This window comes from Perca fluviatilis, chromosome 3 (assembly GCF_010015445.1).
Source record: "Perca fluviatilis chromosome 3, GENO_Pfluv_1.0, whole genome shotgun sequence".
NCBI classification, from domain to species: domain Eukaryota; kingdom Metazoa; phylum Chordata; class Actinopteri; order Perciformes; family Percidae; genus Perca; species Perca fluviatilis.
The window spans coordinates 6,559,637-6,575,384 of record NC_053114.1 but is presented as its reverse complement, the minus strand read 5'-3'; the positions used below and the strand labels follow the sequence as shown (position 1 = coordinate 6,575,384).

At 40.6% G+C, this 15,748-nt stretch overlaps 1 protein-coding gene across 1 annotated transcript in view; it reads left to right on the top strand.

Moving 5' to 3' along the window:
- The window catches only part of tpcn2 (two pore segment channel 2), a 56,598-nt gene that overhangs the window by 15,255 nt on the left and 25,595 nt on the right, over nucleotides 1-15,748 (top strand). The window contains exons 3-7 of the mRNA XM_039795655.1: nucleotides 2,158-2,234; nucleotides 2,813-2,990; nucleotides 4,692-4,808; nucleotides 8,154-8,260; nucleotides 13,766-13,838. Of these exons, the coding sequence (XP_039651589.1) occupies nucleotides 2,158-2,234; nucleotides 2,813-2,990; nucleotides 4,692-4,808; nucleotides 8,154-8,260; nucleotides 13,766-13,838 (552 nt within the window). The remainder of the gene's footprint in view (nucleotides 1-2,157; nucleotides 2,235-2,812; nucleotides 2,991-4,691; nucleotides 4,809-8,153; nucleotides 8,261-13,765; nucleotides 13,839-15,748) is intronic.

Genomic DNA, 15,748 nt, shown 5'->3' with positions numbered 1-15,748 from the left:
TACAGTTTTGTGGCAGTAGCCTTTCTACAATAAGCCGTGGTAAAAGTTACTATAATCCGTTCAAGGAGTTGATAAGCAGACAGATTAGCTAGCTAGCTAGTTGATAAGTTGTCTACTTTCACTTTATAAACAACCATAGCAGCTAACGTTAGCTACGTCGCAGCTGTAGTGGTCAGCTACTTTAGCGATGTTTAACGTTGGCTACATAACGTTAGCAATATATCTTGTGTAGAATCCAGGACCGGCAGGGCAGAGGGAAGTGTCAGGGAGCAGAGACAAAGTATTTAGATGAAGTGAGCTGGTTTGACCACGGAGATGGGATATGCTCGCTTAGCTTCATCGCAGTCGTGTGTGATCGGTGTGCAATAGAGCTCAACAGTCACGCCCCTCCTCTGAGAGACCTTGGGTTCCGAAAGTAAATTTCCCATTCATTTCTCCCATTGACGTCTGGAAAAATCCGTACATAAAGAGTTTTAGACCATGCATTAGGCTAACCAGATGGTACGTGACTCATATGCATACAACATACCATTTCGAGTGAAAAAACAAACACAAAATCCAAAAAAAGTCAAAGGTACAAGACTGTGTACATATCGTCATTTCAAAGTGAAGGAACTACTCATCCCATAAACCACCGCGCACCACTGAATAAAGGAAGCTACGTTAGTTTAGCTAATGGCTAATTTGGCTAACCGCTAGCTGAGACAGCATGTAATAACTTTAACAGACCCTCAAAATAAAACCTGAAAATAACCGTTAAAATATATAACGGCTGTTACATCAGCTGTAGCCTGCTTTCCCCAGTGTTTAGTTTGAGTTAACGTTATTTTAGACTGAATCAAGCTGTCAGCTAGCGGTTAGCCGAAATAGCTGTCAACTAAACTAACGTTAGCTTCCCAGCGGAGGCTAACGGCAGAAGCGTGGAACAGATTGTGATTCGTGCAGTGTCGTAAATCCTCGTGACGGTTCGTGCAGGCAGCTCCCCCTCCTCACCAGCATGAGTTCCACCAATCAGAGGCGTCACTGTGGGATTGTGGGATTGTTCAGGATTGTGGGTAATGAAGTACTTATCAAAGACATCACGAATAAAAGACGTTTATCTCAAAACAAGGTTGGTGCCCCATCATTTTTGGCGTCTATATGATTATATAGAATCGCTTAGTCACGTCGGCATGCTGGTTTTAAGTCTACCATCGACTGTTATCATTTTATGGCTTATACTTAGAAATTGCATTGTATTTTTACTTCTGGAACCCGCTGTGGGCGGGACTGTTGAGCTCTATAGCACTAGTGCGGTAAGAGGTCGAGGGGTGTGGCGATGACATCATCGATACGGGGTCGTATTCGTATTCACCATCCATACGAAGCCAAACGAGAGCCGTTTTCGATTTTTTTCACCCTGAGACCAGGTTTCAAAAAAGTGCCGGACGGTGCAAAACGTGCGTTTGCACAAAAAAAAGTTTCCGTGTGGACGGCCCCGAAGTGACTAACTGTCACTAACCCCCACCCCCTCCCTCAACCATCTTGTCTGTGATTGGCTGGAGTGGTTTGTTGTATTTAGGTGCACAGCCTGTGCCTCTAGTGTTTGTTTGACGTTTACGACCACCTGTGTTGTCTCCCGAGACCAGGCTTTTTTAATTTATTATTATTATTATAACTAATTCTATTCTATTTTTCCATTCCCTATACTTTATGTATATTTTTTCTCCTATGTCTACTTAATGTGTATTTGTGTTATTCTGAGGTGTGTACATTTTCTTTTGAGCTGCTGTAGCACAGGAATTTCCCCACTGTGGGATTAATAAAGTCTATCTTATCTTATCTTTTTCACAGTGTATTCAGGGGGCAGGCAGCTAGCGGATCAAGGAGCCTACAATTTGAGACAAAAATGAAATTGCGCTGAAACCATGCAGGAACTCATAGTGCACCTTTAAGATGTCTTGGATAACAATATCTACCATAGGTTATAGTTATATGAAAACATACCTAATAAGGTTGTTGAACTTTGATCACAACCTGAAAAGCTTTATGTGAAATATTGTATGTATTGTATGTGAATTTATTTTCACTGAACACTGCAAAAGTCAGACCCTTCCCTCAGCCCAAAGATTAGCAAAAATTCTTGCGGTCTTCTTCCCTTGGTGTGCTTGCTTATAGTTTCGGTCCATCAACCACCGGGTGGATGCCCGCTCTCTCCGCCTGTATCGATGGTACTACTCCAGGATATGCCAGTGGTAAGTTCTCACCTGCTCAGGCCAGGTCATCTATTAATAAAACTGTATCTGAGTTGATGTTTGCAAGTTGTATGGCCTATAGGCCATAAAAGAGGATTGGCATGGGGTACTTTCCATAAAGTCATCTCTCAATGCAAATCAAATCAGCTATTAGGCTAACTGAAATAAAACCATGCCAATCTCTAGGTATGGTGAAGGGTATGTGATGATGTGGGGCTATTTTAATTCCAAAGGCTAAGGGAACTTTATCAGGATGCATAGTATCCTGGATCCATGAAATAACTGGCCTTTAAAAATAAAAATCTGCCTGCCTCTATGGGAATTTAACATAGGGGTGTACTTATGCCCCCTGTATTTTAAAGAAGAACATTTATTTATTTATGTTACATTATTCATTCACAAAGAAAATTGGTGTCCTTAAAGGTCAGATTTTTCCTCAGTTTTTTAATTAAGGCATTAAGATCAATTTCCAAAAGATGATTTTTGTATTCCTCTTTTTAGTCAACTTTAGCAGGGGTGTCCTAATTTTTCACATGACTGTATTTGTCTATCCACTCACCCATCTTTCCCTGCACCAGGGGCTTGGGCCTAACCATTGCGGTGGTGTTGTTGCTGGCATTCGTGGAGCGCCCGTCCTCCCTGTCCGCTTCCTCGGACCCCCGGCATCGCTCTCCACCCTGGGAGCCTCCCTGCGGCTTCACCGAAAGCATCGAGATGGTCTGCCTTGTCATCTTTACTCTTGATCTTGCTGTTAAGGTAAGCACATTCAGGGTGGAGAAGATTTGCTCCCAAGCTGTCTGCTTGAACAAAGGTTTCAACATGGATTTTGCTACATGTGATGTTTCCAAATAATCTTGCTGCTTTTGATAGCTACAGTGGGGAGAACAAGTATTTGATACACTGCCGATTTTGCAGGTTTTCCCACTTACAAAGCATGTAGAAGTCTGTCATTTTTATCATAGGTACTCTTCAACTGTGAGTGACGGAATCTAAAACAAAAATCGAGAAAATCACATTGTATGATTTTTAATTAATTCTTTTGCATTTTATTGCATGACATAAGTATTTGATACATCACAAAAGCAGAACTTCATATTTGGTACAGAAACCTTTGTTTGCAATTACAGAGATCATACGTTTCCTGTAGTTCTTGACCAGGTTTGCACACACTGCAGCAGGGACTTTGGCCCACTCCTCCATACAGACCTTCTCCAGATCCTTCAGGTTTCGGGGCTGTCGCTGGGCAATACAGACTTTCAGCTCCCTCCAAAGATTTTCTATTGGGTTCAGGTCTGGAGACTGGCTAGGCCACTCCGGGACCTTGAGATGCTTCTTACGGAGCCACTCCTTAGTTGCCCTGGCTGTGTGTTTCGGGTCATTGTCATGCTGGAAGACCCAGCCACGACCCATCTTCAATGCTCTTACTAAGGGAAGGAGGTTGTTGGCCAAGATCTTGCGATACATGGCCCTATCAATCCTCCCCATGCTTCACGGTTGGGATGGTGTTCTTGGGGTTGTACTCATCCTTCTTCTTCCTCCAAACACGGCGAGTGGAGTTTAGACCAAAAAGCTCTATTTTTGTCTCATCAGAACACATGACCTTATCCCATTCCTCCTCTGCATCATCCAGATGGTCATTGGCAAACTTCAGACGGGCCTGGACATGCAATGGCTTGAGCAGCTGCAGGATTTTAATCCATGACGGCGTAGTGTGTTACTAATGGTTTTCTTTGAGACTGTGGTCCCAGCTCTCTTCAGGACATTGACCAGGTCCTGCCGTGTAGTTCTGGGCTGATCCCTCACCTTCCTCATGATCATTGATGCCCCACGATGGGGTGAGATCTTGCATGGTGCCCCAGACCGAGGGAGATTGACCGTCATCTTGAACTTCTTCCATTTTCTAATAGTTGCGCCAACAGTTGTTGCCTTCTCACCAAGCTGCTTGCCTATTGTCCTGTAGCCCATCCCAGCCTTGTGCAGGTCTACAGTTTTATCCCTGATGTCCTTACACATCTCTCTGGACTTGGCCATTGTGGAGAGGTGGAGTCTGTTTGATTGAGTGTGTGAACAGGTGTCTTTTATACAGTAAACGAGTTCAAACAGGTGCAGTTAATACAGGTAACGAGTGGAGAACAGGAGGGCTTCTTAAAGAAAAACTAACAGGTCTGTGAGAGCCGGAATTCTTACTGGTTGGTAGGTGATCAAATACTTATGTCATGCAATAAAATGAAAATTAATTATTTAAAAATCATACAATGTGATTTTCTGGATTTTTGTTTTAGATTACGTCTCTCACAGTTTAAGTGTACCTATGATAAAAATTACAGACCTCTACATGCTTTGTAAGTAGGAAAACCTGCAAAATCGGCAGTGTATCAAATACTTGTTCTCCCCACTGTATTACCTTCCCAATTGTCCGTTTGAACCACTGGTTCACTCAATCTGTTTCATCCTCAGAGCTACTTGATTGGCTGGGAGGAACTCAGAAAGAACAAATGGCTGATCGGCTACACAGTAGTCATTTCAGTCTCCACCATCGACTGGGTGCTATCTGTCAGCATGGTGTGTGATGAGGTGAGCCTGTCCTCCGTCATGCTTTTCTTAGCATGTTGTGCTTAGAGGGGTGCAGTGTACCATTATTACCTGCTGACAAGGCTGGCCAAGTGCTGAGACAGTTAAAGGAGTTCTGGACCCAAAATGCACGACTCAACGAGGAGTAGATGCAGGTGTAGAATTTATTATAACAGAAAAATCAAGGCTTACGTGAGTCTTAAACAGGGTTTCTGTGGGGTCTTTAAAAGTCTTAACAAGTCTAAAACTTAAAATTAAAATTTTTAGGCTTTAAAGTGCCCATATTATGAAAAAATCACTTTTTCTGGGATTTGGGGTGTTCTTTTGTGTCTCTGGTGCTTCCACACACATACAAACTTTGAAAAAAATCCATCCATGCTGTTTTGAGTGAGATACGGTTTCTGAATGTGTCCTGTCTTCAGTCTCCTAGTGAGCTGTTCAAAATCGGCTCGGACTGTGACGTCACAGTCCGAAATGAGCTGGCTAACCGCAACCGTTAGCTCGTAGCGTTAGCATTAGCATGCTAACGCTAATGCTAACACTAGCATGGTACCTCGTTCTCAATAGCAAAGCACTGCTACAACACACACAAGTTCACCATAATCTACAAAAGAACTACTTACATGTGCGCCCTCATTTAGAAGTCTCCCAGCTAATCCTGCCTTGTAACTGACTGAAGTTGGAGAAACAGTCTTTTACTTCTATGGAGCTAGCTAGCTGACATGATCTACATCTGAGCTACTGAGCATGTGCGAGTGCAATCAAAGATAGTACAGAAGAAGAAGAAGAAAAGAGGTCTCACTCTGTAGCTAAAACAGAAACCAGGTGAAAAGAGGATCTACAGCAGTGAGAGAGAGCTGTGCAGTACAACAAAAATATGGTGTTTTTTGAAAATTAAACCATGTAAACCTATTCTGGTACAACCTTAAAATACAATTATGAACCTGAAAATGAGTATAATATGGGCGCTTTAAAAAGTCTTAAATTTGCTGAAGAATTGTGTTCTAGAGCTAAAATAATTTTAAACCGGTCTAAATTTTCTGGTAGTTTTTTTTAGCTACTCCTAATATAATCAGCTGTATTACTACTACAAACCAACATGCAACTTATATTGCAGCAGAGTGCCGAAGTCTCTTTTGAGACCCCAGCTATGGGGAAGTGCAAAATTAGCAATGTTTCCGGACTTTGACACTGACATTTTTTGTTGTTTTTTTATGTCGTGATATAGTTCTTAAATTTCATTTATAATGGTCATAAAAAATGTCTTAAATTTGACTTGGTGAAACCTGCAGAAATCCTGTTAAAGTGCAAGAATCCAAACCAAGGTAGAACTTTCCAAAATAATAACTGAACTCCACCATGGCATCAAAAGGTCCAACACAAGGGGTAAGTAGTCAGGATCAAGCAGGAACACTCAACAAAGATGAGGATACGGCAGAAGACGTTATATACAGGGGCAAACAGGCAGGGATGGAGCAAACAGGTGAAATATATTAGGGACCAATCAGACTCAAACAGGAAAAGAAGCTACACCAAGACACATGAAACTAAACACTATAAAATAAAACAGGAAATAAACCAAGCGAACATACAAGAAGAATATAGGAAACAACAAACAAACAGAACAACCTTCTGTTACCATTCCATTGACTCCCATACATTTTGGTGTCACTTTGACGGCGAATAACTTTACATGTGAAGCGTTTAAAGACTCTGGCTGTGTCTCATTTGGCATACTTCCGTCAGTACACTGCTAATGTGCACTGACCACTTACTGCCGTAGTGCCCACTTTCGATGGTTAAATCTTTTAAACTGACCTTTGTCGATCTAAAATGAAGACAGATTCAGCAACTGCACGGCCTATTTCTCGCTTAAAATGTTTTCAGAAACACGTTTCGGTGAACTATTTTCGTAAAATACGAGATCGTATTCTGAAGGAGCCGCCATTATGCTCTGTTGTGAAATCCGGGAGTAGCCAGACCCACGTGACGCGTTCGTCCAATCAGCTGCCGGTCGACGTTGCTGGTCCCTCCCCTTTTCGCTTCATAGTCAAGATGGTGCCCGTTTAGTGCGCGTAGTGTCCATCATTCCACACTGAATTTTTTGACCGTTTTTAGGGGGTCATCTGGATACTTTCAGTGCAATGACTATTTGTGTTGTCTACACTATATACTTAAAACTAAGTGTTTGAAGTGTCCAAGTAGGCGGTTTGAGACGCAGCCTATTTTTGTCCATTGTTTATTTCTAAAAGAAACACGGCAATGTATAAAAGGCTCCATTACCTTTTATCTCACGTTATGGCTCCGTAGCAGATGTTTATATAAAGATAGGCTAACGATTGTGTCATAACCACGCGACTTCCTGCCGCACAGTAGAGAATTGACCGTATTTACAGGAGAAGCTCGCAGGCAGTTTCGACTTACATTAGCTGTTTAAGTTTAATTAATAATGTTAACTAGCATGTTAGTTAGCAATACTTAGCCTGTGCCTATGTTATGTCCTTACATATACAGTACAGGCCAAAAGTTTGGACACACCTTCTCATTCAATGTGTTTCTTTATTTTCATGACTATTTACATTGTAGCTTCTCACTGAAGGCATCAAAACTATGAATGAACACATATGGAATTATGTACTTAATAAAAAAGTGTGAAATAACTGAAAACATGTCTTATATTTTAGATTCTTCAAAGTAGCCACCCTTTGCTTTTTTTGATAACTCTGCAAACCTTTGGTGTTCTCTCAATGATCTTCATGAGGTAGTCACCTGAAATGGTTTCCACTTCACAGGTGTGCTTTGTCAGGGTTAATTAGTGGACGTTTTTCCCTTATTAATAAAAAAGCAAAGGGTGGCTACTTTGAAGAATCTAAAATATAAGACATGTTTTCACTTATTTCACACTTTTTTGTTAAGTACATAATTCCATATGTGTTCATTCATAGTTTTGATGCCTTCAGTGAGAATCTACAATGTAAATAGTCATGAAAATAAAAAGGAAACGCATTGAATGAGAAGGTGTGTCCAAACTTTTGGCCTGTACTGTATATATATATACCTATGCTCTCCGTCTCTGCAATATTGGGAATGATTGAGATTTCTCTTGGCACAGGTATATCTGTTGACCGCATCTTATAGTCAACACAGTTGAAAGCTCTGTAAAGGCAGACTTCGTAGTTAAAATGATTTACAGTTCTGCTGAAATGCATGTACCTGTTCTTGTGAGTTTAACTTGCCAAGCTAAAACTCACAACAGGGCATACTCCGTGTTAAAAGGGCCTAGTGAATTCAAATGACTCATGATCACCCTGGGATGACAAGGTATCCTGTCTCCTCTCTGTTAATCAGAAACTTCGAGTACGGCGACTCCTCCGGCCGTTCTTCCTCCTGCAGAACTCTTCCCTGATGAAAAAAACACTCAAGTGCATCAAGAGGACGCTGCCAGAGATCGCCAGGTATCTGACTCCTTAACACCGGCAGCGCTAGCTGAGAGCTGTTGCTTTAAAGTGATCTTCTCTTCCTCATTCATGGTCCCTCTATGCAACATAATTCAAGCTATTTATTATTATACTTTCTTATGTTTTCTGGTAGGGGTGTGAATCTTCACTGGTCTCACGATTCAATTTGATTACGATTATCCTGTCAACGATTCAATACGATTCAATATCACGATGCATCACGACTAATTCTAGCAGTCAGATACATATGACCTCCCCTTTTTATTGCATCTGCTTTTAAAAAACAACACTTCCTGAATGTAGCGGAGTCTGAACACAGCAGACAACAGACAAAAGGCAAAAAGAAAAAAAGCAGCGACCGGAAAATCATCAAGCAACATCAGTAGGCAATAATCGATTATGGTCTGTCACTGCACCGATGCAGAATCATCCACATCTGCATCACGATGCATCGATGCAATGACAAATTTCAACGCCCCTATTTTCTGGCCACTGTGACTAGAACTGTAATCGGGCCATAAAAGTAAGGCCCGACAAGGCCCGAGCCCGACAAGTACATTTTGACTGACAGTTTTTTAAAAGCCGAAGCCCACACAGCTCTTTCGCCTTTTGTCAAGAATGAGTCATTTTTCATTATGTACATGGTCAAAAATTTTCCACACCTCAGACTTTGCTTTCTTTGCCAGTGCAACTAAAACGTAATCGCCAGAGGCCTGTCTCCGTTTCACCTCCTCAGCATCCATTTTCGCGCTAATCAAAATGCATCACCTGACCCCTCATTTACCGAGGAGCAGGCGGAAGCAAATGGCTTCACCCGTCGGGTTTGGGCAAAGATCTTCAGCTCTAACTGTGACCAAAAATGACAATTACAGGTTAATGGCGTATGCTAAAACTCATTGTAGTTGTAGAAATGAGACATAAAACTGTCAGCAAACTGGCTCAGTAACAGTGTTGGGCAAGTTATTTCATTTACTCATTACTCACTAATTGAAAAAGGAATCCCAATACATTATTAATTAGCAGTGTTTGGAATAACGCCGTTCTTTTTTTCAGTAACGGGTACTCTAATTACTTTTCCCGTCGTTACAACGCCGTTAATGTTACTGGACGTTAAATGCGGTGCGTTACTATGCATTGATTGAATAAACTGTGTAATCCAAACGCACCCCTGGCTCACAGCTAGTGAGGAGGTGGGTTAATAACGAGGTAAGCGATTATGATTGGCTAAGGCACAGGCTGAAGTCAACCGTACGATAGGCAGGTATGGAGAATAAGACTACAGAACTAAACACACTTTTTTGTTGTTTAAAAGTTTACTTTTGGTGTGAACAAAACACTTGGAAGTACAGGTTGTTTACTTGATCAGTTGTCTCAGGTCGAGAGAGTTTGATTTAATTTGCTAGAGTTAAATGCACTTTATATGGTGTAACTGTTTACTTTTCTTACAAAGATAATACTTGAAGTGCAGGATAAACCTCTTGCTGTTGCAGTGCAATAACTATCGTAAGTTATGTACAAACACCTGTCTGTTCTACTCATTTCAACTGACTTGTGAAAACTGCTAAAAAAAAACAAATTCTTTGACATATAGCAACTTTTTACACTGTAAAACAGTAACGCAAATAGTTACTTTCCCTGGTAACGAGTTACTTTTATTGTAGAGTAATTCAGTTACTAACTCAGTTACTTTTTGGAACAAGTAGTGAGTAACTATAACTAATTACTTTTTTTAAAGTAACGTTCCCAACACTGTTAATTAGTAATAAGCATGGCTGTCAATCAATTAAAATACCTAATCATGATTAATCGCATGATTGTCCATAGGTCACCAGCAAATGAATGACACTTTTTTTAATCTGTTCTAGATGTACTTTAAAAGGGATTTGTTTTTTTTCAAGTTCTTAATTCTCAAGTGGTATTTGAGACTGGGCGTACTTCGGCTGTAACTCAGTTCACGTCGACAGTACTTGCAAATAACTTTAGTCTCGTGGAGAGAACCATCTGGAAGGGCTTTGAAACTCAACTTGCTATTTAAAAGAAACCTTTACTTTATCAATTTCTGCTCAAGGAGGCTTCTTTCTTGTTTGGGGTCTTGAGCTGCTTTTTAACGATCATTGATTTAGTTAAAAGTGTAAGTCATGAAGCCTGTTACTCAGAACGGGAAGTCTCTCTTCAGATGAAGTGTGTCAAATTTGACCCGTTTTCGAAGTTTCTATGACAGAAATTTGGGTTTCTTTCAACCAAATTGTCCAAAAATAACATGGGTGGTCCCATTCAATTCAGATTTGAGATTCAAAATCCTTTATTTATCCTACAATGGGCAAGTTCCCACTGTTGCAGCAGCAAGGGATAAGAGAAAAGGTAGAAGACATAGATAAACAAACAATACAGAAATATAAGTAAAGAGAATAAATATTAAAATAGTAAAATGAATTTACAGTATTTCACTGTCAGATTTTTTTACTGCATGGTTTATCAGTCCTGGTGAATGTGTTTTGTCTATGTGGTCTACTGGGATACAACTCTTCGCAAGTAAAATTAAGGATCGGATCGGTTTTATTTAATTTATAGCATTTCAGATAAACGGATTAAATGGTTTCAAAACAGTATCCTGACTAAACTTTGACAAAACTCTTCCTCTGATCTTAAAGGGTACACTGTGTAGTGTTTTAAGTATTTTATTAGCTAAAATCAATGTCTTCATTCATAACTATCTCCTCTTTGGTGTAAAATGACCTCTGCCAATGATCTGACTTATCCTCGTCCGCGAAGAATTTCTTATCTGTATTTACATTGGACGGGCAAGTCCAAGGAGGCTTCCATGTCGTTCCGCCATTTTGAAAAACTCTAATCGCTGAGAGGGATATAAAGCACTAGCCTCCCTGTCTAGCTAATCCACAACGCCCTTTCGTCAGAGCCAGCGTCACGTGACTGAAACCAGCTGAAACGGAGAAGGAGATCAGCGAGAGGCGCTTGTTGCCGCCCCGGCAACATTTGAAAGCCTGCACTGCACTTTAGTTCATAATGGAGGATCAAACTTATGCCGAGCCACAGGAGAAGGAATCCTCGAAAATTGGTACATAACGGCTATCGTGGTTGCAACACGCATTTGAAAAAGTGAGGCGCTAGAGAGCACTATTCGTTTGAATGTAAAATACAATTTCACCGCTAGATGGGAGAAATTCCTACACAATGTACCTTTAACTATTCAAATATAATTGACAATGTCTGCTCATTAACACAAAAATGTAGGTATAAAATCATATAAATGACGTTTATTGACCATGAATCCGAAGAAAAAAATGTATTGTAAAACTAGTGGTAATAAGTTGGTGTAAGTGGTGTATATAGTGGTGGTAGTGGGGGAAAAGCATGGAAAACGTCCTGGTACGTCTTAAGATTCAATGTGGGCTGAAAAAGCAACAAAAGTTTATTTTCAAGTTTTGACCTAGGAGGACAACAAGTGCATGGTCAACAGAAGGACAACACAAGGGTTAAAAGAGCCTTTTTTAACATCGAAGGCAGGGGATTACAGATGGAAAAATAGCCTTTTGGCTAATTCTGGCTTTTTTAACCCATGGGAAATCATGTTTTATTAATTTGCGCTGTCCCCTTTTATAAATAAACTAAACTCAAACTCATCATGGATCACGTTCTCCAGGAACACCTTCTGCACACCGCGGGTCTCCTCAAAAATATTTGGATGCTTTTATATAGGCCTTATTGGTCCCCTAATACTGTATCTGAAGTCTCTTTCCCGAAATTCTGTGTCTGTAGCTTTAAATGCTATTGAGGGGGGGGGCAAGGTGGAGGGTGGAGGTGTGGCCTTGACCAGCTTGCGGTCATAGCTCATTTTTTCATGGGCAGGCCAAATTCTCTTGCCGGGCAAAGCCATGAGCAAAGCAGAGAAAGAGGAGGTAACCTTGCTCCTTGTGACCTCATAAGGAGCAAGATTCCAGATCGGCCCATCTGAGCTTTCATTTTCTCAAAGGCAGAGCAGGATACCCAGGGCTCAGTTTACACCTATCACTATTTCTAGCCATTTCTAGGCTGGGGGAACTAATATTAATGTTAAAAAAACCTCATAAAATGTTCATGCCATGAGACCTTTAAAAGGTATTTGCGTTAACTTGTTATTATTGCGTTCATTTTGACAGCCCTGGTAATGGGTTCCCATCATGAGCTGCAGGAAGGGAGGGGGCTGAATGGTGAGCTCAGCACCATGCACTTTACTCACTGTACAAACTGAAACAACAGTGACACCAGCAGTTGGCTCACTTATCTTCACTTATTTTTTTCACCACTTAACAAATAAAAATGCGGGGCGCCTGGGTAGCTCACCTGTTGAGGGTGGGCCCCATGTACAGAGGCTCAGTCTTTGCGGCCCTTTGCTGCATGTCATCCCCCTCTCTCTCTCTCCCACTTTCCTGACTTAAGCTGCGCTATAAATAAAGGCAATAAATATAATCTTGAAAAAATAACGGTCACCACTGATTCTAGAGCACTATCACTTCTGCCAGCGGGTCGCTGCTTCCCTATAATGTGGCCACAGATGGAACATTATGTATTCTGACTGCACCACCTAACTGTATTATACACTCAGACTGGGTTATAGTGTCTAATAGTTAGTACAGTTCCAAAACTGTATTGAATTTCATTAAGTTGAACAATTAGGAGGATTGTTTGCAGGGTATGATTGGTGCTACAGATGTGTTACAGTTATTTCCGACACCAATATTAAAGAATGTTTGGTGAATGGCATTTGGAGCACTTGGACATAAACTCTCCCCGTTGAATCACCACAAACTCAACTCAACTACGACTTTCAAGGAGCATTCCAGTAGTAATTGTCCAATTACAGTGGGGCTGCAACTAACGATTATTAGTTATTATTATTTCATTGTTGATTAATCTGTCGATTATTTCCTTGATGAATGGATTAGTTGTTTGGTCTCTAAAATGTTAGAAAATGGTGAAAAATGTCAATCAGTGTTTCCCAAAGCCCAAGATGACGTCAGAGGAGAGAAGAAAACTAGAACATATTCCCATTTAACAAGCTGACATCACAGAATGTGGACAAATGAATCAAACGGATTAATTGATTATCAAAACAGTTGGAGATTAATTTAATAGTCCATTAATCTTTGCAGCTCTAAATCACAGAGCACACTGTCAGATTCTGGGTCAGTTTGGGATCATTTCAGAATCTGTGGTGGGGTTTTGTTCCAAGCTGCAGCCACAAACTTCTTTAGGCAAACTTGCTGAGGCTCATGTGTATTGTAGAATTTAGAACCATCAGCCATACTGAATTAAAGAAAGGATTTTTCAGAAATAAAGTTGAAATTTAAACTGATGGCCATTGCATAAACCTGTAATATTTTTAAGAAGTAAGTTTTTCAAGAAAGTCTTATGTTGTCTTTCTTTCTTTCTTTGAGAAATAGAGAAAGATTAAGATTCTTCACTGACTTGAAGTGACGTGTGTTCGTTCCCCTCTGTGTGCAGTGTCATCCTGCTGCTGGCGCTCCACCTCTGCCTCTTCACTATGATCGGCATGCTGCTGTTTGCTAAAAGTGAGGTGGGTTCAGGTGTGTGTGTGTGTGTGTGTGTGTGTGTGTGTGTGTGTGTGTGTGTGTGTGTGTGTGTGTGTGTGTGTGTGTGTGTGTGTGTGTGTGTGTCTGTGTGTGTGTGTGTGTGTGTGTGTGTGTGTGTTGCCTGTCATTGAAAATAGAGTTGCAAAAATAGAGACGTACATTTGAAAACAGTAATTTCTTAAACTGACCCAGGAAAGGTTGGATGGATAGGATATAAAATATGTGTAAACCAGAGCAAAGCTTTACCTCACTAGATGGTGGAGGCCTAAAGTGAGTATATAAATATACTTGAGGCCCAAACAATTTCCAAGAAATTCTAAGTAAGAAAACCTCCACCAAAATCCCACCAGCCATTTGTTATGACCTGACCCTGAATCACAACCTTACTCAACAGTATGTAATGTGGTTCATTGTGTTTGTCTAGACAGGGATAGTAAATAAAATTTTAAAAATTCTATGTAATATTTAGGCTTTTAGTGACTTAGACTTAGATTAAAGATATAATACATAGTAGGTATGGCTTTACTGTTTGTATACACAGCGTTCAAAGTTGGTCTCTCCTCCCAGAGAGAGAGGGAGAGCGAGACAGAGAGAGACAGAGCAGCGGTGGTTGAGAGAGCTTGCGAGTGAGTGAAGAGAGGGAGTGGCAAACAATGCAGTGAATCAGAGGAAAAGCAGCCTCTTCTCTCATTGGTTGGCAGCGATTATGTTCCAAAGCCCAAATATGCACACACCCACAGCTCCGCGGGAAGGTGCAGCATCGTTGGATTCTGAGTGAATGTACGTCTGGGTCAGTTCAAACTTGTGCGTGGATATGAAACGTTGAGGGGCAAAGCGGCGGTGGGGAATGAGAACGGGCTGCATGCTGTTATTGCCTGGGGGTTACACACCCTGGCGGCGCCCAAAGGCTTTATGTTACCACCAAGAAACGTCCTGCACGCAACAAAATAAAAAATAAAAGACACAAGGCATACAGACACCACCACACACTTCTAGTTTGTCATAAGTGATGATTGAGAGGGATTATTTTTGTATTACTCTATGCATTGTTTTTCTTGAGGAAAGCACTGCATATTATACCTTTAAGGATCATATTTGTTTGACATTGTTAGTGGTTTGAATTCTAATATCAGTGCTGTAGTAGATAGTCATTTATTTACTCTGAAACATGTTTTACTTTTATAGAAAGATGAAAGCTTTAATGTGAGACTGTAGTGAATTACAGAGGCTAATGACGTGATAAAAGTTATCTGCCTTTGTAACATACAGTATCTAACTGAAGAAGTAATTACTCTTTTGGTTCATTTATATACTGTATTATTGGTCCCATATTGTAAAAAGTAAGATTTCCATGTCTTTTTTCAATGTAAAGCAGGTTGATTTGCCATATAAATTTTGTAAAGTATCAGAACACTCCATCCACAGAGAAATGCACAAAGCTCATATTCAGAAACTGTCTTTAAACGAGTCGTCAGGACTTCTGTACGGTCGTGATGTCACAACTGTACTATAAATAGAAAGGGCCATTACAGTCATTCCCCGGCTGCAGTGACGGTGCAGAGACTCAGAGAGCACAGATGTGAAAGACCCAGAAATGCTGACCAATCAGAGCACACTGGACTTTTTTAGGAGGGGGGGCTTGAAGAGACAGGTGCTAAAACGGAGTGTTTCAGACAAAGGGTGAATACAGGTATATTCAGAAAGACAATATGAGAAAAATTAAAATGTTTTTTGAACATTAAAGCATGTAAACATGTTCTAGTAGAAACCCAAAATACAAGGATGAACCTGAAAATGAGCATGATATCGGACCTTTAATATGTCAATTAATCAAGAAGCCTACTTTCTACGAAATATCAAAACTAATGATAAATGCTTGCCACAAGTCATCTGA